The 25,459-nt window shown below is 35.3% G+C and overlaps 1 protein-coding gene across 6 annotated transcripts in view; it reads right to left on the bottom strand.

Annotated features, from left to right (window-relative positions):
• Positions 1-25,459, bottom strand: part of RAPGEF6 (Rap guanine nucleotide exchange factor 6) — a 202,570-nt gene that overhangs the window by 109,212 nt on the left and 67,899 nt on the right. For 5 of the 6 annotated variants that reach the window (XM_035014063.1, XM_035014061.1, XM_035014060.1 and 2 more), the window contains exon 6: positions 15,852-15,995. In XM_035014063.1, the coding sequence (XP_034869954.1) occupies positions 15,852-15,995 (144 nt within the window). Of the gene's footprint in view, positions 1-1,605; positions 3,996-15,851; positions 15,996-25,459 lie in introns of those variants that run through there. The other variant, XM_035014064.1, reaches the window with a different exon arrangement.

A 25,459-nucleotide genomic window follows, 5' to 3' on the forward strand; every position in this document is an offset into this window, starting at 1 on the left:
ACCAAGTTTGAAAAATTAATCACAGGTTTAATGTTCGTGCATTCACAATCCAGAGTTAAAATTCCATCAGTAGTAACATGAGAGATGGGGGAAGGGGAAAAGAAGCCATACTCTTTCACTAATACTTAATTTACAAAGTACCAATCACAGAATCCTGCTCAGATAGTATCTGCTGGCATTTAATCATACCTTAGAATCTGATTTTTAAAATCCCCCTTGGCTCTTTTATACTTGTTAAATCTTAAATCAAAAGCTGGTTACCAATACCACCAAAGGCTATTTTTTTGTTGGTATTCTAAACAACAACCCCTATATAACTCATTCTTGATTTTCTTTGAAGCTTTTTCACTTGGTCTCATCCATTTCCCTTCTACAGGTTTTAAATCTTAGTAGTGTCCCTATCAAGCATCAGCAAAGCGTGGGCCCCACAGGTGGCATTTGTACTATGGAGGCCACCCATGCCTTACCAGATAGTACAAATGAAGCATATACCTCCGTTCCTTTCCCTCTCTTTACATCTCATTGTTTGCCAAATGGATAGTAAATTTAAATGTCTTTCCAGAAGCTGCGTTTAAGAAAGATATGCAGTGAGCTATCTTTCAGATAAAACAGTACACTACATGCTATCACAGTATTTCTCCCTTAGTCACTATCAGTAGAACAACCTTTAAACAAAGACATGATTTCATCCTAGGAATGCTTCTATTGTGCCTGTCTCTATTCAACAGAACCATAAAGAAATCTTGAAACAGCCAATGTTACAATTAAAGTGCTAACTAAAACATATAGTTTTATAAAACAAAAATGAAAATTCACACTTCTCTGGTTTTGTTCTGAAATTTACATAACAGGAAAGATAACTTGAGTGGCAGCAAATTTCAGCTCTACATAAACAACACTATTAACAATACAATTTATTAAATTACATTGTATATTTTCCTAAAACCTAGCATGTCCTGTTATGTAGCATTTTGCTTCTCTGTGAGTTAATGTTTGCTTTAAAAAACTGACAAATATAACAGATGCTATCTTAATGTCTCAAGCTACTAATAATTCACTTACTATTTTTAAAATGCTTAAAACATAAAAATTTTTTCATATACTTTTCATACTAAGTATTTCCTTCATATTAGTTCACTGATGAAGTTATTACCCTGTCTTCCTAAAATTTTTATATAATAAAGAAGTGTAAATATAAACTAGAGATTAGACTAACACTGCTAAATACATCAACCATTTAAGGAGGCAATACAATACAGCCAAGTTAAAGAGTATACTCACAGATAAGTACAGAATTAGCTATAACCAAATGATTCAGTCTGAAGATAGTACACCTCTAATGCATTACATTTTAAGTCTATAGATTATTAAAAGAAGGTATTTTTTTCAAATCCTCTTAGAGGTACATTAGGATACTTTAGAGATTCCTTTAAATTGAAAAACAAAATGGCCATGAGATTGAGCTTTTTAGATTGCTTTGTAACTCTTATTTTTAAAGTTTAGAAAATGTAAGAGCACAATAAAGCTAGTTTACAATTCAAAGTAGAATTTAAATTTAATAACTAGATTATATCCATCTCCAAGAAAATAATAAACATTACTTACTTTGGAGGCCCATGGCTGAAGACAATTGGCATAACAGCGAACAAGAAAAGCCATTTCCTGGGCTGGAAAGGGTAGTTTCCTTTTCAAACCAGAGCCACACGGATGAGTATGTTGACAAAATTCTGTTAAGTTTCTTTTTACAAATCACACGCCATTTGCAGTGTTATATAAAGGCAGCTTCTCCAAATCCCTTTCAAACTGAAATCAGGAGCTTTCAGTAGCTCAGAGTATTGTTCTAAATAACTGCAACAGTTTTCATCACAACGTTCACTTTTCACAAGCAAATCACAGTAAATCAAGATGTTTACATTTCTGGCTCAGTACATACAGACATACACATGCTTCCTCAGGCACCTGGCACAGACATGCACAGTGGTAACACACACAGTTAATACAATATCAATCAAAGTAAATAAGGCAACATGCACCAAATCTGTGTTCCTGGATTCTGAGAAACCTTTCCTTTCTGTAATACAGCTTTGTCTCTTCTTCAACTTATTTCATTCTGTAGAGCAAGCACTGCAGTAATTCTTCTGCATCAGAAGCAAACCAGAACACTGTATCCTTAAAATGAAAGTTTCTTCTTTATCTTCTTAATCACCAAAGGTTAAAAAAAAAAAAATCAACCGATGAGCAAGCAAATGATAGTTAGAAGATATATATGCTCTAACAGGTCTGTCCTGGAGAACGCCTGAAAATATCCAAAATTGAAATTTTCTCTTTTCACATGCACTATTTACAGCTCTGCAGAATTGCTTCTTGTTCTAATGCATCAGTAAGACAGTAATGTTGATCTAAGTCTGGCTTTTCTGGTTGAAAATTTATATATGATGACACAAAAACACTACATCTTCTGCTAAAACAAGACTATATGTTAGTGTCTTCATTCCTCCTGTCCTTGCCTGTTTCACAGCAGCTCCCTAAGGAGAAGCTCCTATTGATTCCATGCTCTGCAGTAAGATGAAATATCTAATAAGAAGGAAAGAGAGTGGGAGGAGAATAGAGCTAAAAGGATGACATCACCTGTATAGAAAGCCTTCAGAAACTGCATTAGATCAATTGGCTACTGTATCTGCAGATGTAGCCCAAAAAGCAATTTACTGAACACACACACACACACACACACACACACACACACACACACCCTTCCATGAGACATGTCAGCAAGCTAAATTCTGTAAGAAAAAACTGGCTTAAAGCACCTCTCTATTCAGTTTTAAAAATCCATCTTGATTTTTAATTCTGTGCATTGATACAGAGCTTTATTTGGGAAGCTAGATTTCCTAATATTATTATTCAAATTTAACACAGTATTGTCCTCCCAAGGGAAAATAATTAGCACTGGTAAGATACTTGCATTACAAATGCGTAAGGCAGCCTTCTTCTCAGATATCACGTATGTTTGTTACACTACTTCAGGGGTTTCTGCTTGCAAAACTTATTTATCAAATAACTGTTCTAAAAGGTATAACCTTCAGGATACTCTAACATTAAAAATACCAAAATTAGTACCAAAATTTTTATGTAAATAGTATACTTAAATGGAAACAACAGAATTTCATTTTGCAAAGGAAAGATGAAAAACATCACCAGGCACAACAGCCAACTTGCAGCCTGTACCAACTCCTCTGAGGAAGAATAATCTATGCAATATGGTACTTTCCTGCAGCCCAGCACTCAATTCCTAGAAAGACACAGGATGCCAGTAAAACTCAAAAGGAATTAGTGAATAAAATTATTATACCTGATTAAAAAATTGAGCTTGGACTAAAAAGTAATCATTTTTCTATAAAAATTCCAGAAAACAAACTAAATTTTGCCACACCCTGTCCAATCTGAAAACACAATTCCTCTAGTATCCGCCCTTACTCTTCACACTTCTGACACAAGGAATCTATTGCAGATACTCCTGTAAAGAGTTTGCACTTAAGGTTGTAATGGTGCCTCCCAATGGCCAAAAAATGACATAGTTTTCAATGATAAAATGCTTAGTACGTCCCCAGACAGCAAAATTATGAGAGTTACAATCAATGAACAAAGCAAAGTAATACAACTATTTTGCTTTATTCACCTAACACTATTTTGAGGGCAGGAGATGTGCAGCTTAGGAGGAGAAATTATTACCTGAAAAATGGGTGTTGTTACAAAGGATTCCACTGTCAAAGAAACATCATGTCATTAGCCCCACAAAAAAAAAAAAAAAGAGTTCTTTGATACCTCTGGGCAAAGTATGACTCACTTTCTGAACAATACTAAGCTGCCAGTCTGAATTGTGCTGTTACTATAAAACTACAATTAACTTTAGTAAAGCTAAGTATTATTCTGAACAAAAACAAGCCATGCTTTCAAAATATGTGATCACTTATGAATTTAGGTTTCCATAAAACTTAAGAATTATATTTTTGGTGAAAATTTCAAAAGAATACATGCAAAAAATTTGCATTTAAATTAAAATTAAATCTCAAAAATACAAATAAGCATGACTAGCTTTCTAAACATAAAACATGGAAAATATAGACAGGTTGATTTTCAAGCACCAATGTATTTTTTCAATTTAATTATTTTAAATAAACTACAATGCGTTGGAGTTTCAACACTATGTAAAGCATTCAAGAATAAATTAACTAAAATCTAATTTTGATCATTCATTTTTTTAAAATAGAAAAATGATAGCAGGCACTCTATGTAAATGAAGCCCAACAATTCCTAAAGATAAATTTCTAAGACAAGCCTACATAAACATTAGTAACATGACTCAAGAGTATTTCAGTTTCATTGGCAGATAATAATTACATTCATGTATGGTACCAACAGGATAAATTATAACCAAATCAAAAACAAAATCATAGTGGTCATTTTTCCCCTTTTTTATAATAAATCATGCTGACAGCACACAAAGGACCTCAAGCTGAGCAAGGGAGAGCCATCTCTTAGCTGCTTTAAGAAACTGCTGCCCTGTGTGTGAAATGTAATCCACTAAATGCCATATGCTAGAAACTACTGTAGTAAACACTAACTCAGTAAAGGAACAACTCTCTTTTCCTTTAGTGTGGCCTGTAAGTGAAGATGACATCATCCTTTTCCTTGTTCTACCAATCATCTCATAGTATCTACCATCCAGGGGAATTGTATGGTGAACAGAGCATGCAGAATCCCCCTGTGCAACAATACCATGAAACACACACACGGGCCAAATCCTATATTCAGCCTATGAATCCACCAACATTCTGAGGATATGCTAGACCACATGATTTCTTCAGGAGGAAAAAAAAAATGACATAGCCTCCTAATTAACGAAGGAAGAAATAAACATCTTTTGAAGAGAAGTGTCAGTAATTTGTCAAATAACTAAAAATATGATTAGGTGAATAAACACTTTTTCACTCCCATCATTTTGAGAATTTTATTGTGATCTCATTCCATTATCTTACCAACTCAAATGAAGTAACTGCAGCAAGGGAGAGTGCCCTGATCTACACATTATCTAGGAACCATCACCACTGGATAGCCATTTAAGAATACATTTCCTCTGCATATGAAATGCCATGATGTTAAGCCACATAAGATGAAATCTTTGGCTTCAGAAGGATCCGCCGCACTACCATAAAATAAAGCAATCAACGTATGTTGGCTTTGCAAAGCTTGAAACCATTACAAAATATATTTATAAAAATGTAAATGCTATATAGTTAATAATTAAAATTTATGTTAACTGTATAAACTACCTCTAAACAAAAATACAAACTAAAACATCTGAAATACTGCATAGAAAACCAAAAATGAGGTTCTGATAGTTACCAAACTATACTTTTTACTTAATAAACAACACGGGGAGGGGAGGGAGGTCATCAAGGATAAAGTTATCAGAGGATATACATTCTAGACATTATATAAAAACAAACAACAATAACGAAAACTAGATTTATAGTAATCTCAGGCATAGTCATACTGTTTATTCCCCACCTGCACAGTGAAATATTGTAATTACAACTTAAGAGAAACCAAACTCAAAAGCAGGTAAAGAACAAAAGAAAAATTATGTACTTTCACAAAATAAAATAAACAGGCCCTTCGTTTCTCTATTTTAGTTGTAAGCATTTGGTCTTTAAAATATAAACTGTTAAGTGTGCTGATTTATATAGTAAAAACACTTTAATCCTTTTGAAGAATGAATGACCCTTTAATGTCAGAGAGGAGCATGTAAGCCCTTGGAAAGGATCAGAGCAAGCTCTCCCACCTCTTCCTCACCCCCTGCTTAACTTGAACATTTGAAATGAATCTTCATTAAGTTATCAGACACGATTAATTCTAATTACTGGTGCCCCTCAGGAATTCCTCCTTTCAAAGTGCATTCTATCTATTGCTCAGCCTCTCTGAAAAAAGGAAAGCCAGAGTATCAGCATTCTCCTCCTATTCTTCTGTAAAAAAGAGTATGCTTCAAACACACTATCATCTATGTCCACTAAATGGTCAGCACCACACTGTTGAAAACCCTGCTAAAGCTACCAGCAGGACACATAAGCACTATGAAATATGATCCTTCCTTAGGGAGTGATCAAGGAAGAAAAAGCAAAGGAGGGAAGCCTTCATCATCAACTGAGGTGATGTAAGCTTCTATAATTAGAATCAGTGAAACCAAAGGAACAATAAAAAGGCATACCATGCTTCCACTTCCCCCTAAGCTGTGAGCTATAGGAGGCATTTTTCACTCATTCACTCACATACACATACAGGCAAATAAAGAATACATTCTACATGTAATCGGTCAAGTGTGCTACCGAGCAAAGCTAATGTGAAGTTTTAAAATAGTAAAAGTTTTAAAATAAAAACGAGGTCTACCCAATAATTAAAATAGAGCAACACACAAACATACCTGGAAAAACGAAAAACAAATCTCAACTGAAAAATCAAACTATTGAGAATATGGTCTCCATCTGTAGATTCCGGAATATATTTGAGACCAACTTTAAATCACTTCTCTAATTAATTTATTAATTTATTAATTTATTAATTTATTAATTTATTTATTTATTTATTTATTTTAAAGATTTTATTTATGTATTTGAGAGAGAGAGAATGAGAGACAGAGAGCACGAGAGGGAAGAGGGCAGAGGGAGAAGCAGATCCCCTGCTAAGCAGGGAGCCCGATGCGGGACTCGATCCCGGGACTCCAGGATCATGACCTGAGCCGAAGGCAGTCGCTTAACCAACTGAGCCACCACTTCTCTAATTTTAAATACTGCATTTTCTAGTACTATAAAAGCCAAATGCTGAATTCAGCATAGTTTCTGAACAGGAAAGAAATCAAACGAAATGGCAATAACAATCAGCATTTATCTGTTTGCTATGTCTCAGTAGTCATTACTCCCCCAATTGGAATGCTCTTGAAAATCATTACCTTGGACCACTGGTATACATTAATAACAGTTGCTTCAAAAAATCTTCAAAAGAGCTTTCGTTAGCAATTATTGTATAAAGCGTTTCAAGTATGTTAAAAAATTTCTCCAATTCTGGTTCCCTGGGCAGATCCAGAGCAGCTTGCCCTGCCCTCCTTGAGTTCCCAACATTCCTGAAGTTCAAAAAAAGTGAATGATACTTTCTTAAAATGACTAAGATAGCAATACTTATGCAGAGCTATAAAAATAATTTTTATATCCTTAATCCAGTAATTTAACTTTCACAAATCAATTCTAAGAAAAAAATCTGAGTCCATTTATTTATACGAGTTGTCTATAATAGGGGAAAAAAGCAGAAGCTTCATGAGAGTATTTTGTTATATAACGTAATATTACTATTAAAAATATTTTTTTTAAAGATTTTTTATTTATTTGACAGAGAGAGACACAGCGAGAGAGGGAACACAAGCAGGGGGAGTGGGAGAGGGAGAAGCAGGCTCCCCGCGGAGCAGGGAGCCCGATGCGGGACTCGATCCCAGGACCCTGGGATCATGACCTGAGCTGAAGGCAGTCGCTTAACCAACTGAGCCACCCAGGCGCCCACTATTAAAAATATTTTGGGAAAAATTTAATTGCCTGAGAAGTAGAAAGGTAGGATATATAAATATCCAGCATTATCTAAATTAGAAGATCTGAATTAATCAAGGTACTTTTCAAAACCACTAGCAACACTAGCTATCGCTGGGTTGAGGATGACAGCAAGTTTCTTTTTTAACATTCTTCTATGTTTTTACATTTCTACAATGAGCATTTTTTTCACAAATTTTTTTTTAAGATCTGCTCCCGGCAGGCATTTGTCCTTAGTTTGATTCACTATCACCCCTTTGCTTTTTCTCTATTTGTGGACTCATGACCCTCTAAGTAGGTACAAGAACTTCCTATCAAGATTTCTATATTATTACCCAGAAGGCAAATGGGAAGCAAAATTCTCCTAGGAGACGTTAGACACTCACGAATAAACAGAAAAAGTCCTCTTCTGTAATTAAGATGCAAAGCACCATAAAGAATACACTGTCCAGAGCACTGTGGTACCCTTATAAGAGAGGCCTCACAAAGCTCCCTGGCCATTTCCATCATGGGAACAGACAGTGAGAGCTCAGAGAACCTTCAGCAGAACCCAAACATGCCTGGACCCTCATCTTAAAATTCTTGCCTCCAGAATTTTGAGAAATAAGTATGTGTTATTTATGAGCCACTCAGTCTGTATTATTTTGTTACAGCAGCCTGAATGGACTAAGACATCCTCAAAGAGATTTCAGCAATCAAATGTTTAGACCCAAGTCCTCTAATCTCTAATTTCTGCTGAGCTTGGCAGGGGACAGGATCCTAATTTCTTACCGCAGGAATGGCTTGGTCAATAAGACACACACAGACTCTACCAAAGCAAAACACACTCTGCTAAAAAAAACTTAAGATATCACACACATGGCCAAGTGGAAGAATACAGCCATTATTCAGTGTACCAACATAAAGGTGATTAAGTGATCTGGTCTTAATAATCAACTGTCCTGACAATTATGTCTTAATCTTGCTAAATATGCTCTGAATCCAAACAAAACAATCCAAACAAAACTGCAGGAGAGCAGGGAAAGTGAGGCACAATCACAGAGGGAGCTGTTTGCTTCATTATAATTTGTGCGCCTAAAATCAACCAGTAGATTCTAGAGTACCGTACCATGACTACTTTCCTACAACAATGGACTGGGTAGAAAAAATATATATAAAGAAAGGTGAGTAAAAGGAAGTCCTCTAAATTTAAGACCATGACCCATGATGCTGCCATGAAATCCTCTTTCTAGGTGTCCTTTTGGTAAGTGTTCGATGGCTCCACTTATATGCAGGTATTATGATGGATAGAGAGAAAAACAAGGCTTAATGGCTTATGTTGTGCCTGAGAATATAAAAAGCACCATAAGCAATATAGGGGACAAGAAAGAAAAAATTATGATGTAGTCTACTGTGGAACTTGGGATCTAGTTAAGGGAAGGTAACACACACACCAAACACCTATACTGTTCGTTATTCAAAAACACAGCATAAGAAATGAGAAATCAATAAAAAGGACTTATAATTTCATAAAGGAAGTACCAAAACACCAACAAAATTTTTCAGAACTTTGAAGAGTGTCCTTGTTTATATTTGGGTTAATACTGTTTCCACAAAAATGAGCATGAATGTTTTCTGATATTATGGAGACTGATTTCAAGATAAATAAAGGCACACTTGGTGCTCGACCTTGGTGAAATCAAAATACTTCCTCCTTATTGGTCCTGCCTTAATTTTACCATTTAACTTCACATATATACCAACATTAAAAATTCAGATCATTACATATGAAAAATGTTCACCATTATAGGCTATTTAAAACATAGCAATCAACTTCATGTAAAAAAAATACAGACATTTGAGAAATTCTTAAGTTATTATAATTTTGTTTTCTGTTATCTTTGGAGTAGAGCCAAATTATATGAGCACACTGCAGGTAAGTATAACATCCTATGGGACCAATGAGAAGTGCAATCTATGAATAGGAAATGTTACGAAAGACTTCTCCAAAGAGATCAATGAATTAATGAAGTCTTGGGAGACGAGCAGGACTTATCAAGAGGACATAGTAGGAGGCCATTCTAGATAAAAGGAGCAAATGTTAAAATTCAAATTGATTCATTAAAGACAGAATTACCTTAGGTAAAGGAGCCTACAAGAACCTTTGGCGGGGAGGTGGGGAACCACAGGACCAAAGAAAGGGACCTCCAGCAAAATAATGGGGCCAGAAAGCTAAAACGATAAACTGGTGCCAAATAAGGAAGAAATTTAAAAACAATTCTAATCTTGAAAATTTTTAAGTCAAAAAATTTTGAGATACATTTCTAACATATGTAACTTATTTACAAATTACATGTATCCCTAGCAAAAATATTTTGTGTTATGAAATATACACAAATCCCCAGAAATTTAAAAGGATAAGATAATACTACATATAAATATAAACTCTATTTTCTTCCCATGTCCTAGGGACTGTTTTGTGATCTACATCTTAAGATATTTGGGCTAAACTACTGCCTTGCTAACTACTATCAGAAAGAAGACCTTCAAATCAGTAATAGTAAGCCTACAAACCCGTCATCATTTAATGGGATTCTAGCCACTGGTTGTGTACAGTAAAGCAACTTCAGTGACTTTCATATACATTTAGTTACCACTCTATCTTTTTTTTAAAATTTTTTATTGTTATGTTAATCCCCATACATTACATCATTAGTTTTAGATGTAGTGTTCCATGATTCATTGTTTGTGCATAACACCCAGGGCTCCACTTTATCTTTTAAGGTTGGACAAAGAAAATACCTTGTTTCAAGTGAGCTACTGTGAATAAACACTACAAAAAAATTGGGTGGGGTTGGGAGCAGTGGTAGGCTAAATGCTGGTTGTCCTAACTTCAAGTCAGCTTGATATTTTTTTCCTACTTTTACTTTCCCTTTGTTCTAATTCTTTAGCTTACTTGTTTTTTTATTATATCAATATACTTAAATATCTTGGTAAACACATTTTATATTCAGGTATAGAACAGATAAATAGGAAAATTATTTTATAAGCAACAACAATAAAGACTGAGTATTTATAATAACAACAGGAATAGAAACTGCTTACATACTGAATGGTTTTCAGAGCCTCAAACACTAGGCAGAACTTTCTATAAAAAATCTCTCATTTAATCCTTTCACAAATTTATAGGTTACTTATCAAAAGAGATGTAGGAAGGTTACACAATGTGCCCAAAGTTAAGAGAGGTATCTAAACAAGCTGATGCAAAAAAAATGCACCCTTATTTTCCTTGATAGGCAACAAGCTTGGAGGGTACAATGACAATGGTTCCCATTTTCAAGGCAAGTATATTCTGATGGGAGAAGTGGACATCTGAAGAAACCATCACAATGTAGTCTAATGAACGGTCACAAGTATATACATGGAATACTGTGGGAATGCAGAGATGCGTACCTAACCCCTCCCAAGGGAAAATCACGGAGTCCTCCCATGAAATGATATGGAATTGAGTCTTCAGGATGACTAAGTTAGTGCCAAGAAGACAAAGCCTAAAACAGCATTCTAAGTAAAAGGAACAGCAGATCTAAGAGATGTATATACAAGCAGGTTTCTTACTCCTCAACACACACATACACATATACTGTATACAGTATATACACATATACAGTAACCATCTTGTAATATATGTATATCAAATCACTTTAAACTTACACAGTGTTATATATGTAAATTATATCTCAATACAGCTGAAAATAACTAAAAACATGGATCCTTCAAGGATCAGCAAATTTGTTCAGGAAATATGCAGGAAAAAGGAAAAGACAAAGCTGGCAAGGTGGACAAAGTCCAGACCTTGCTGTCCAATCTGGTAGCTACTAGCCACATGTGGTTACTTACACGTCAATTACTTGAAATTAAAATGCTAAATTAAAATCCTCAGTCATACTAGCCACATCTTAAGTGCTCAGTAGTCACTTGTGGCTAGTTACTACCACCAATTTGGAAACAGATATAAAATCAGAGAGGAAGGTGAAAATAATCTTGAAATCAAATAAAGTGATTAATCGGATATCTTTTAATGAAGAGATTTATGAGACACTTCCCAATTTAGAAAAAATTTTCCACATTTTTTGTTTTTTTAAAGATTTTATTTATTTATTTGACAGAGACACAGTGAGAGAGGGAACACAAGCAGGGAGAGTGGCAGAGGGAGAAGCAGGCTCCCCGTTGAGCAAGGAGCCCGATACAGAACTCGATCCCAGGACCCTGGGATCAGGACCTGAGCCGAAGGCAGACGCTCAACCGACTGAGCCACCCAGGTGTCCCTCCACATTTCTTAAAATAAAAAAATACTGCTTTTATAGTGAAAGTGGGGTGGGGGAGTATGGGAGATGCTATTGCAACAGTCTGTTGTTTTTCTTTTTTAAGATTTTATTTATTGATTTTAGAGACAAAGAGAGCAAGTGCGAGCAGGGGGGAGGGACAGGGGGAAAGAGAATCCTAAGTAGACTCCCCAATGAGCACGGAGCCCAACACGGGGCTTGATCTCAGCACCCAGCAGAAATCAAGAATTGGATGCTTAATCAACTGAGACACCCAGGCGCCCCAATGCTATTACAACAGTTCTAAAAAGAATGACAGTGAACACTAAGGCAATGACATGATGACATGGGGAAACTTAGACTATGAGTGTGCAAACATGTTCCATGTTCTTTAGCAACCACCCCTTAAGACAGGCAGACCCAATACTACCAACCTCATTTTTTGAGGTACAGCAACCAAAGCACTAAGCGTTTAGACGAAACGCCCTAACCATACAGTGAGTAAGGAAGAATTCAAGACAGATGGCTCATGTAAATGCTAGACTATTTTCGGTTGGCATAATTACCCATCTTACTCTCACTGAATATTATTCCAATCACCTTCTTGCTATTTCTCAATATGAAATACACCTTCCTCAAATATATAAAATATTCTGAGAATATTCAAAAACATTTAAATTTGTTGAAAACTCTGAGAGCAATACCCAAAGGAGTTTCAAAAATGTTACTGTTATAGAAGTGCTCCTTTTAACATTAAGAAAAAAAACCCTTTCACTTTCACATTAAAATTATGGTTCTCATCATCTTTATATAAAGGAACGTATGACAAAACCACAAAATAATCCATAAAAATAAACAATCTTTTGGGGCGCCTGGGTGGTTCAGTTGTTAAGCATCTGCCTCCGGCTCAGGTCATGATCCCAGGGTCCTGGGATCGAGCCCCACGTCGGGCTCCCTGCTCAGCGGGAAGCCTGCTTCTCCCTCCCCCACCCCCCTGCTTGTGTTCCCTCTCTCACTGTCTGTCAAATAAATTAAAAAATCTTAAAAAATATATATATTTTTCAATCGTTCTAAGCATTCAATTAGAGAATAAAACATGAGAAGTCTTCAGTATACATAAAACTGTGATGTACAGGTTGTATACTAATAATACTTATGACAAAGGCAACAGTAACAAAAAATTCTGTACATCTTTAAGAATTTTTGACCTTCAGCATGTCAGCAAGGAAAAGTTGATGATGGTGAGCAAATGAAAAAAGAAACTGTCAAATCTGTACTACTGTCTACAAGAAAAAAAATGATTCCTTTTGATCTTTCTCTCTGAATTGCTGACAGTAGAACAAAAGACCTGAAAGACCCTAGGGTAGCCATAAAGCCAATTTTCTACTGGATGTTTTCACAAATACTAATTAAGATTTTTGCTGCAAAGCATCCTTTATCTAGACCAACTATCACTATGTAGGTATTTAGACAGACACATAGGTTTTACATACAGGTGACATTAATGAATAGTAAATGAAAACCTCTTAAAACCTTTCCCAAGTTGCCTGAAATACATCTGTTTTAGGGGAAAAAAAGCAAACAAACTATTAATTTCAAGAAATAGCAAATTTACGTAACATGACCAAAAATCCTTTTCCAACCCAGTCTCATAGTTAATAACTACCATGAATCAACTTAGTTCTCCCCTCTGCCAAATTCCTGACAGTACTCAATAGGGTAAGTACTTAAAACTAGCTACACAAACGTTTATATCCAACAATGCCACACTTCACTTAGAGTCATCAAATGCACAGAATCTCAAGCAGTTTGCCTGCTACTCTTTCTGGTCTACACAGGAAACCAACATATCCCCAAGAGGACAACTTTCAGCACACATGGGAGTTAGAAGTACATGACTCAGGAGCATAAGCCACAGCTACCTAGAGAAAATGTAGAATTTGCCTGGGCTTCAAGACAGGACACCAAAAAAGTCTCAGAACACACTAGAGCTGAGACTGGAGTAAGTGATCAAAACATACATACAAACTATGCACTGTAGCTCATATAAGGAAAACCAAATAACACAATTAAAGGTAATAATTTTACTTCTCAGTATTTTTCTAAAGAAACCAACATATGGACAAACGTAACCACAAAGATAATTAGCACCTTATTTTTTTAAAAAGATTTTACTTATTTGACAGAGAGAAAGAGAGCACAAGCAGGGGGAGCTGCAGGCAGAGGGGGAGGGAGAAGCAGGCTCTCCCCTGACCAGAGAGCCCGATGCAGGGCTCGAACCCAGGGCCCTGGGATCATGACCTGAGCTGAACACAGATGCTTAACCGACTGAGCCAGCCAGGCGCCCCAGCACCTTATTTTAAAAAAATAAAAACAAAAAAAATCTAAATGACCAAATATTGGAAAGTATGTAGATTATGGCAATTATTATAGTGGAGCACCATGACACTCTTAAGAGTAATGTAAAAAAAAAAAAAATTTTTTTAAACATTCAAAGATGTTCATATCACACATGTAAAAAAATTATCATATATTTAAGTTTTAAAAAGCCAAAAAGCTTACATTTGTATCTCTATGTGGAAAAAAACCCTTTACCCAAGAATATATGAAATGTCATCAATGGTTACATAACTGGGCAGTATGACTAGTCAATGTTTAATTTTTCCCAAACAGACACATACTATTTGTACAATAACGCAAACATGTTAGTTGAAATTAATTCATTATGTGGAAATTTATTACATAAAAAGAAATTTTTACATAATAAGAACAGGAAATGAACTTTGTGTGCCTCTAGATGTGGCAAAAAAAAAAACCTGGGGGACTATTTCATGTTACTCTTTGTTGTTAGAAATAGAATGTATGGAACCAAAGACATAAGGCAAATGTGACTAAATCCTTAGAGCTGCTCTGAATTTAACATTTATTCCACTATACACAATTCCCTATATAATCCTTATTCCTAACATGGAAGGAGGAATTTGTTTTGACAACCAAATGAATTAAACATACCCTTGGGAGTTTTGCTGCAATCAATCTCTAAACTGTTTTTATATTTTTGGGGGGATCATGACTTCTTTGAAACTGATAAAATATCCCTGGATTTATTCTTTCTTAGATTACCCTTACTTTTTTTTTTTTTTTTAAGATTTTATTTATTTATTTGAGAGAGACAGAGAGAGACAGAGAGAGCACGAGTAGGTGAGAGGGAGAAGCAGATTCCCCTCCAAGCAGGGAGCCCGACATGGGGCTTGATCCCAGGACCCTGAGACACAGCCAGACGCTTAAATGACTGTGCCACCCACGCATCCCTATCTTTCTTGATTCAAATACTTTTTAGTTTAAAATGAAGTTCTCTACAATTACAAGACTGAAGACTTCTGGAGAAACAGCTTATGTTTCTTCTAGTGTTACAAAAGCTAATTATTTCATCTGTTTCTTCTTCTTCAATATTTGCATGTAAAAACATATAGCTAACACTTGCCCACGTTTCTGCACTAACACACAATTTTTGTATCTCTCCCATACCACAGGAGAAAAATTGACATATTTTTATTTCTTTTGTATGCCTTACAGCATTATCAGGAAAAAAGCTCCCAACCTGAGTTCTCAGAACTCTTTTCCATATTCCATTCAGACAATAAAAAGGCAAGAAAATCCACAAATAAGGTCTAAAAAGATATAGTAAGAATTTTTTACATTATTTAAACAAACACCAAAGCAAAAAACAACACTTCCACTGGTAAGAGCATTTCTACCAAACTCAACTGAGAAGTATTTAAAAAAAATTATATATATTTATCTGCTCTAAAATTTTATATGTTAAGCCCTAAGTGTTGATATTACCAAAAATACATGTAAATTAAAGATACTATATATAAAAATTAAGGACGATCCATGAACTTTTCCTAAATATACTCACGGAAAGATAGCTGTTAATGTCCACATCATCAGTAATAGTTTGACGCTCTCCTTTATAATTAATTTTCCGAAACCTTCGTCGAGACTGTCTGGCAGGAATTTCTCTTTGTAGAATACTGTCTTCATTATCTTTGGAATTCTCTACCTGAAACACATGTTCACATTCCTGATTAAATATCCAATTTTTCCATATTACTGACAGTCTATGGAGTCTTAACAGGCTCAAAGGAGGATTCATTTACTTCTTGCAAGTAACTGCCTCAAGAAAATAATCTGTGTAGAACAACACTCATGAGTTCAAGATTAAAGGTGACATTATTATAAAGATCTGGAGACCACAGTTTCCTTCCAGGAAATAGTCTGTCTTGCTCACATAAACATATATGCTCTAAAAAAGTCACTTACCAGAAGCAAAGGCTGTTAACTACACCTACACATTCAATAATTAATTACCACTTCTGGGTTAGTCCAATTATAAGCTGCATGATTCTACATGTATTTTATTTAGCCAATATCATGGCTATCATTTCAGTGAAATGCTCAACAGCGAAACAAAAATGCTTTATGCATTATTCTTTGGTGTCCATCTTAAAGTATGACAAAAGGGTAAGGCTGGCATCCCCTTTTTTTTTTTTTTTTTAAGATTCTGTTTTTGAATTTCTACATCCAATGTGGGGTTCGAACTCACAACCCTGAAATCAAGGGTTGCATGCTCCACTGACTGAGCCAGCCAGGTGCCCCAAAGCTGGCATCTTTTAATAAAGAAGTGAAAACTAACATTTACTGAGGGCTAAAATGGGCCAGCATGCATAAACACTGTATTATTTAGTTCACACAGTAGGCCTGTAAGCAATATTATGTGTAGCTTATAGATGAGCAAAGCAAAATCCCAAGAGATGACTTTCCAGTTTCACATTGTGATAATTATTAAAGTTGAGTTGGAATGTAGGTCTGTGTCCAACATTTATGGTACTGATACAAGACCACATTGCCTGTCCAATCACAGATGAAGCCATACTTTTAAAAATTATTTTTAAAAAGACATATTGATGTTCTACAGTATAACATATAATTACCATCACATCACATAAACAGTACTTTTCCCCCACAAGTTTTCCTTCAAATGTCCTATCCTTGGCTAATATCAAAAATTTCCAGTTACCCAAGTATGAAATTTCATTAATATCCCTAATTCTCCTGCTTGTTTTCCAAATCTTATTTTCAATCACTTCTCACAACTTGTCGATCCTTTTTTTATAAAGTACTCTCATATTGCCCTTTCTTTCATTTCCATTACCATCATTCCTTACTCAAGTCTTAATCACTTCAGTCCTGAACTATACAAAGAAAGAGGTGATGCTGCTTCAGACATGTTCCTCTCCAACTCCATCCTATGTCGTCAAATAAGTCACCTCAGTAAATCATCACTTTATCACGTTTCCTGTACAAAATGCTACACTGGGCCTCTAACAGTTACTGAATGAATTTTAAACTATTATTTGTGATGTTCAAAGCCACTTATGACCCATCCTCCAAATTTATTACTGTATCTTATAAAAGTAAGCCTGGAAAAACTGCTCCCTTACCCTCCTCCCCACAAAAAAAACTTTTGTCACATAAAAGCTCTGATGAGATGCACAAAATTTCCTGATGATTTCTCAGAAACAGTTGATGTCTGTCTGTTTCAGGTATGAGTGGTACAGGATTTCAAAAGTAGTGGCCAAGTCAATATGACTATTCATGGGTCCCTATAATACAGTAACTTATATTTTACTAGGTAACTTTACTTTGTGTTATCCTACCCATTCTATCTTCACTTGCTGAACCACCGTTCATTTAAGACACATCTCAATTACCATCTCTTCTATAATTACAAAAAGCATTCCTGTCCTCAGACCACAACTACTTTATTTTGTGTACACAATCTAGACTTCTCATAAATAGGACATGCTCTCCACTGCCTTCAGGCCTTTGTATATGCTGCTGTGCTACCGCCACAAAGCCCACTCCTCCTCTGCCAACATCGTGGCATCCTTCCCATACTTCATGACCCCTCCCTCCTCCGCCCCAGGAAGCTACTACCCCTTCACATCAACCGTAATTACTACATAAGTCCATATCATTAACAAGCTGACAAGCTCCCTAAGGTAGGAACTGCGTTATATATATATTAATCTTTGTTCACTGAACATTCAGAAAGTTTGCCAAAATGGGCAATACATTAGATTCTTTCTCCCCATATATGATAGGTCCTTTGAAATACATGTAAGGTACTCAAGAAATGTAAGGGTAGGCAGAGTAAGTTACTATTACTCTTCTGAAAGGTAAAATCCAGAAGAGACATGGGAATGATTTCTACCTCAACAAGTATTGAACAGGTAGCAATATATGCTACCTCCTTGAGATTTAATTTGCTTTCTAAAAAATGTTGAGAATACCAAAGTAGTCACTCCATCACTACACCAGAGCATGTACCAGAAAGTAAAATTATACCACTTAAGGCTCACAACACTCCTGTCACATAGCTACTGTTTTGATAGATCATACAGTTTCGTAAAACTTAAGTAATTCATACAAGTGGGTAAGGACTCAAAACCCAAGTGTGACTACTAAAATTCATCTCCTTCATACTGCCCTATCCCAACGGATGAATTATATTATCCACGTTAGGTGAAATTTCAGTATCACATAATCCTTAAATCTTCTAGTATCTACTATTTATTGAGCAAAAGCAGAGATAAACAATAAAGGCTTTCCAAAATGTAAACAGTAAATTAAGTCAAGGAAAGGAGTTTCTAAGAGTCTCAAAATTTTAAGGAAAGTACCAAATGAAAACAAAGACTAAACAATGTATGAAGGATTAAGTACCCTTAACAAACCTGCCAAGTAAACTGAAATGTGAGATTAAAAACAAAACAAAACTGCAAATGCATACCTCATGTTACAAAAGAAATCCAAAGGCCAAGACTGAAGTGAAAGCAAAAATACCAGGAGAAAGGTTACCAACGAAGCTCCTAACTTACCAGAAGACAGATTTCCTAACTCTAGAGACTAGCCCCTCCACCTTGATGGTTGTAGGGAGTGAGAAAGACAATAGAGAATCCATCAAAGACGGGGAGTCCAATAGGAGACTTACTCGTAAGCTCAACTCAACTAGCTGAATTCTTATTGTGAGGGTACAGAGGTATAAGCCTATCCTGCAGAAGGAGACAGGAAGAAAACTTGCTTGGCACTGAGAGAAGAGGGGGTAAAAAGCAACGAACCAAACAGACAAAAAACATTTTTCCCTAAGAATTTAAAATACAAGCTATCCCTCATGCAGGTCATTAGTTTGAATTCATAATACCTTAAGCATGAAGTAAATTTAAAGATGTTCAGGATTGATAAATGTACATATGCAACGGGCAAAAACAAACCTGAAACCTCTTTGCAAGACTTTAACTTTAACCCAAACCTCAAAGAATTCCCACACCTATTGTTCAAGATATATGACTTCACAGATAAACATACCTTCTCCCCCCAAAAAACACAAGGAAAAAGACCCCCAACTACAACAAAAACCATGAGACATGGTAGGATAACCATGAACAAATGACAGACATAATGAGCAATAATGGCCCAGAAAAAGGACAACAGACTCATATTTGCAAATATTCCAATGTATTTTAAGTATTAGGAAATATAAAGTTATAATAAAACTTTCCAACAAAAAGAAACGTGAAAATAAGCCAGAGATTATAAATAGCACTAAGTAGGTAAGGGCTGACCAGGCCCAAAAACCCACAACAAACCCAAGTGCCCTTACTCCCCAATACCAGGCTAGTGAGCAATGTGTAATAAGTAAATACAGTCTACATTTGGAAGAGGGACAAGAACGTGTAGAGATATCCTGTATGAAACACAAGAGCACAAAGAAGACCTAAAATGGGAATGAAACAAGAACACCACTCAGAAAGACCTCCCAACAAACCAATCCCAATCCTAAGGACAAAGGAAAACTAGAGAAATTTGAAAGCACTGGTGCAATAAGGTAACCATAATAACAAAACAATGCAAACCTAGCTCAACTCTAGCAGAAGAAGAGGTGTATTCAGGTCCAGGCCTAAAGACTATCCTCATTCTCTACTGCCCTATACACAGTACGTATCATTACATCCAAAATAATGACTCACATAAAAATAGAAAGGATAAAACAAAAAACAAAAAAACCCAGCAAAAACAAAAAAACCAATTCACTGCCAAAAGACAAAGCAAACAACAGAGCAATCCACCAAAACCAGACATGATCCACATGCTGCCACTATCAGAGAATTTAAGACAACCACGACCAATACAGTAAAGGTACCAGAAAGGTGGAAAAGGTGGACCATATAAACCCTTGAAAAATTTCAGCAGACATAAGGAAAATATGAGGGAGTAAAATGAGAATCTTAAAAATAAAAATCATAGTACCAAAGATGAAAAATGCCTTTGATAAACTCCTCAGTAGAATTGATGCAAGTGAATTAAGAATCAATGAACCCGGGGCGCCTGGGTGGCTCAGTTGGTTAAGCGACTGCCTTCGGCTCAGGTCATGATCCTGGAGTCCCGGGATCGAGTCCCGCATCGGGCTCCCTGCTCGGCAGAGAGTCTGCTTCTCCCTCTGATCCTCCCCCCTCTCATGCTCTCTCTCTCTGTCTCATTCTCTCTCTCAAATAAATAAATAAAACCTTAAAAAAAAAAAAAATCAATGAACTTAAACATAGGTCAAAAGAAATTACCCAAACTGAAACAGAGGAAAAAGAAAAAAAAAAAGGGAGCAAAAAAAAAAAAAAAAAAAAAGGAATTAAACACCATATGGAGATAGAACTAAAAAGAGAATAAAGTGGGAAGATAAAGCCAAAAAAATTATACAGTATGCAGCCACAAAGTCAAGATGGGACAAAAAATAAGCAAGCATAAAAGATACAGATAGGCTGAAAAGATTTAACATATACTTAAAGTTCAAGAACGAGATGACAGAAGAACAAGGTAATATCCAAAGAGAAAATGAAACTTTTTGATTAAAACAAAAACTCAAAGAGTCCAACAAATCCGAAAATACAACTACAAATTCACATAGTAAAGATAAAAAGAAGACTTTTAATGCAGCCACAAGGAAAATGTAGATCAGCTATAAAGGAAGGGCAATTAGATTAATAACGGACCTCTCAAAAAATACTAAGTGCCAGAAACAATGACTATATTGACTGTGCTAAGAAAAAAGAAAAAAAAAAAAAGAAAAGGATTCTCCTTCCCAAATTGCATTCATGGCAAAACAATCCTCAAGAATGATACAAAATATAGTTTCAGTCATAATAAAAAAGAAAAAAAAAATACACCCAGCTGAGCTGTTTATCAACAAATATTAAAGAAAATTTTAAACAGTGTACCTCAGATGTAACACAAATGCTCCCATAAAAAGGTCTCAGATAGAAGAAATTAAAAGTAAACAAATGGTAAATACATGACAAAATCTGAGCACACAATGACTTCATAAAACAGTAAGACAAAATTTGTGAAGTAGAAGTAAATATACACATACATGTTATCTATACATACATAACAGCTTTAACAATATCAACATTACCACCACCATTCTGGTATTACATGATTTTGCTTCCTAATGATTTATGTATATATTATAATAATTATAATTACATACCATCACATATATGTAATATGTGTTTATGTCTAATATATACACAAAAAAATTAAAAACTTTAATGTCACCTTTACTACTACAAATAAGACAACTAGTTCTTTGTGCCCAACACTTATCCCACTAGAAATGCAAATTACTATGTATGTATACAGAAGAACCATTTGATAGTACTCAAGACCCATTCACGATTTTTGAAACTTTTAGCAAACAAGGAAAAGAAGGAAACTTTCATAACCGTATTAAAGGCATCTGCATTAACTTTACAACGAACATTGAAAACTTTCTCCTGGCTTTTGGGAATGTGTAAGGAAAGCCCAGCATTACCAAAATACTGTCTTTTAAACTCACCAGAAATAATAAATCTCAGTGGAATTATACCAACAATTTTACATATACTTGTTTTTGATTAAGAGGTTGCATTTTTCCCTCCTTTTTGAATTATTTTAAGTATATAAAAAACATGTACACGGCTCCACTAAATAGGTCTTTCTCATCTTTCTTCTAGTTCTTCTTGGCTTTTTTTATCCTTCCACATACATTTTGCACAAAACCACCATCATACCTGATAGCATTTTTCATTGGGATCTCATCAAATTTACAAGGTAACCAAAGGAAAACTAGTAGTTTTATGATGTTAACTCCCTATTTAAGAACATGGTTATCTCATTTTTTGTTCAAATTTAATTTTTTGCTTTTGGGGAGTATTTAATAATAATGTCTTTGCAAATCTGTTTATAATGAAGTATTTTACGAGGTTATTGTAAATGTATTATGTGATATACATATGTGCATATATATATTTATAAATATATATAAAACAGGTCAATTTCTTGATTTCCATAAAAAAATCTGCTGGGATTCTGATGGGGACTGCACTCAACTTTACAGAAATTTGGAGACAATATTATCTTAAAAATACTGTTTCTCTCAATTTAGATCTAAAAGCAATCTTTTTTAAAAAATATTTCATTTATTCATATGAGAGAGAGAACATGAGCAGGACGAGGAGCAGAGGGAGAGGGAGAAGCAGGTTCCTTGCTGAGCATGGAGCCCGACATGGGGTTTGATCCCAGGACCCTGAGATCATGACCAAAGCCGAAGCCAGATGCTTAACCGACTAAGCCACCCAGGCACCCCTCTCTCAATTTATATCTAAAGATCTCAAAATTTATTTATGGTTTTCTGTGTTGATGTTTCCTACAACTTTTGTTAGATTTATTCTAACATATACGGACTTTTTGATGTTTACAAATAGTATGTTCACTAAATTAATTTTTAAATTACTTGTTGGTTCTAAATATAACTACAACTGATTTCTGTACGTAAGTATCCAGTGACCTTGCTAAAATGACTTATTAATTCTAAAAAGTTTAGGTGTATTTTTTGATTTCCTATATGCAAATCGTTCATCTGTTTAGTACAATTTTATATATTTTTAAAGATTTTATTTATTTATTTAGAGAGAGAGCATGTGAGCAGGGGGAGGGGCAGAAAGAGAGGGAGAAAGAGAATCTCAAGCAGACTCCGCGCATAGTCTGAAGCCGGGCTTGATCCCACCACCCTGAGATCTTGACCTAAGCCAAAATCAAGAGTCAGAAGCTCAACCAACTGAGCCACCCAGGCTACATTATTTTTTTCAATCTATCCTTGTTCCCTTCCTTAAACACACTTCACAGGACCTCTTACCCAATGGTTTTGGTAATGTTGAGCTTTCCTTACACATTTCCAAAGGCCTGGAGAAAGTTTTCAATGTTTAGCGTAGGGCTAATGCAGATAACTTTAATAAGGTTATGAAAGTTTCCTTCTTTTCCTAGTTTGCTAAAAGCTTCAACAATCATGAATGGGTTTTGAGTACTACAAATGCTTTTTCTGTGTCTATACAGATGATCATATGACTATAATTATATTACTATAGTGAATCATAGTGATTTTCAAATATAGGCACACCTCAGAGATACTACAGGTTTGGTTCCAGGCCATTCTAATAAGGTAAATGTTGCAATGAAGTGAATCAAATAAAATTTTCGGTTTCCCAATGCATAACCTATATTTACAAAACACTGTTGCCTATCAAGTGTACAATAGCAGTATGTCTAAAAAAACAAAGTACATACATGCCTGAATTAAAAAATACTTCATTGCTAAATAATGCTAACCATCATCTGAGCTTTTATTGAGTTGTAATCACTGATCAGAAATCACCGTAACAAATATAATAATGAAAATCTAAAATATTGCTAAAATTACCAAGCAGTGACCACAAAAACACACAGGTGAGCAAATGCTGTTAAAAAAAATGGCACCAACAGACGACCTCACCAAGGGTTGCCACAAACTTATAGTACGTAAAAAACAGTATCCATAAAGCACAATAAAGCAAACTGCAATAAAGGAAGGTACTGCCTGAATTAAGTCAACCCTGCAACTCTGGGAATAAATTTAACAGTCATACTTTATCCTCTTGATGTATCACTGGGATTTGATTCCCTAGTATTTTAAGATTTTTAATTAAAAAATCCTGGGGCACCTGGGTGGCTCAGTCGTTAAGCGCCTGCTTTCAGCTCAGGTCCTGATCCCAGAGTCCTGGGATGGAGCCCCAAGTTGGGCTCCCTGCTCAGTGGAGAGACTGTGTCTTCCTCTCCCTAACAACCCCCTCTGCCCTACTCAGGCTCTTGCTGGCTCTCTCTCAAATGAAAAAAAAAAAAAAAACAAAAAAAACAAAAAAAAAAACTAACCTGTAATATTGCCTTTCTGTAATGTACTTGCCAGGTTTTGCTATCACAATTAAACTGGGCTCTCAAACATTATGTCACTTATATGTCAATAAAAATAAAATTAAACTGGATGCATAAAAAAGGAATTCAATCTTTCTCTTTCCTGTTAAGACTTCTTGTATTCTTATTTAAATGTTGGGGAAAAAAAATCACCAATGAAACCATGTGGGTGGAAATTTCTAAATGAAAAGGTCTGTTAATTACAGATGCACTTTCTTTCTAGAAAATGGATTATGAAGATTAAACGACCGAGAAACGAAGTTTCTTCTCAAATCTTGTATTTACACTGCTGTTTTTTCAGCGGCAAGTAATTGTATTTAAAAAAAATTTAATCTGATATTTGCTTCTTTACTGGAATATTTATATTTATTGTAATTTCTGATATACTTGAAAGGATATCTATCTTATGTTCTTTCCTCCCCCTAGTATGTTTTCTCTTCTGTGCCTTCATTTTCATTTATTATTCTATTTACCCTCTTATGTGTGCACGCATGCACATGCTTATTTTAGTAAATTGTTTTTTAAGGAATTTGATGATCTAAAATGCAAAACTTATTTAAGTTTTTAATAATATCCTTTACTATTTTTAGAATTTTCATTAGGTCCATCGTAGTCTATCCTTTTCTCATCCTGATATTAAGCTATGCAACATGTTTTGTTCTTGACTATTTTTGACAAAGTAGTATCAAATTTATTACTCTGTTCTATCAACTTTTACCTTTCTTCATCCTCTTTATGCTTTAGAGGCCACTTTTTATCTTTATTGTTTCTTGGCTTCTAATTTCTGTAGGTATAGTTTGCTGCTCTCTAACTTCCTGATGTGGATACTAATCTTCACTGAATGTCAGTCTTTCTCCTAAAACGTAAAGGCTTAAATTGTTCACCTAAGGCTCAAGACAAATTTCATACATTTTGATATATCCTCTTCATTCAGCTCAAAAGATTTTCTCACTTTCATAGTGATTCTTTGACAAGTGATTTAAAGTATACTGCTGAGGGGCGCCTGGGTGGCTCAGTCGTTAAGCGTCTGCCTTTGGCTCAGGTCATGATCCCAGGGTCCTGGGATCGAGCCCCGCATCGGGCTCCCTGCTCTGCGGGAAGCCTGCTTCTCCCTCTCCCACTCCCCCTGCTTGTGTTCCCTCTCTCGCTGTG

The sequence above is a fragment of the Mirounga leonina genome, unplaced genomic scaffold (genome assembly GCF_011800145.1).
Source record: "Mirounga leonina isolate KUSES-001 unplaced genomic scaffold, KU_Mleo_1.0 Mir_168, whole genome shotgun sequence".
NCBI classification, from domain to species: Eukaryota; Metazoa; Chordata; class Mammalia; order Carnivora; family Phocidae; genus Mirounga; species Mirounga leonina.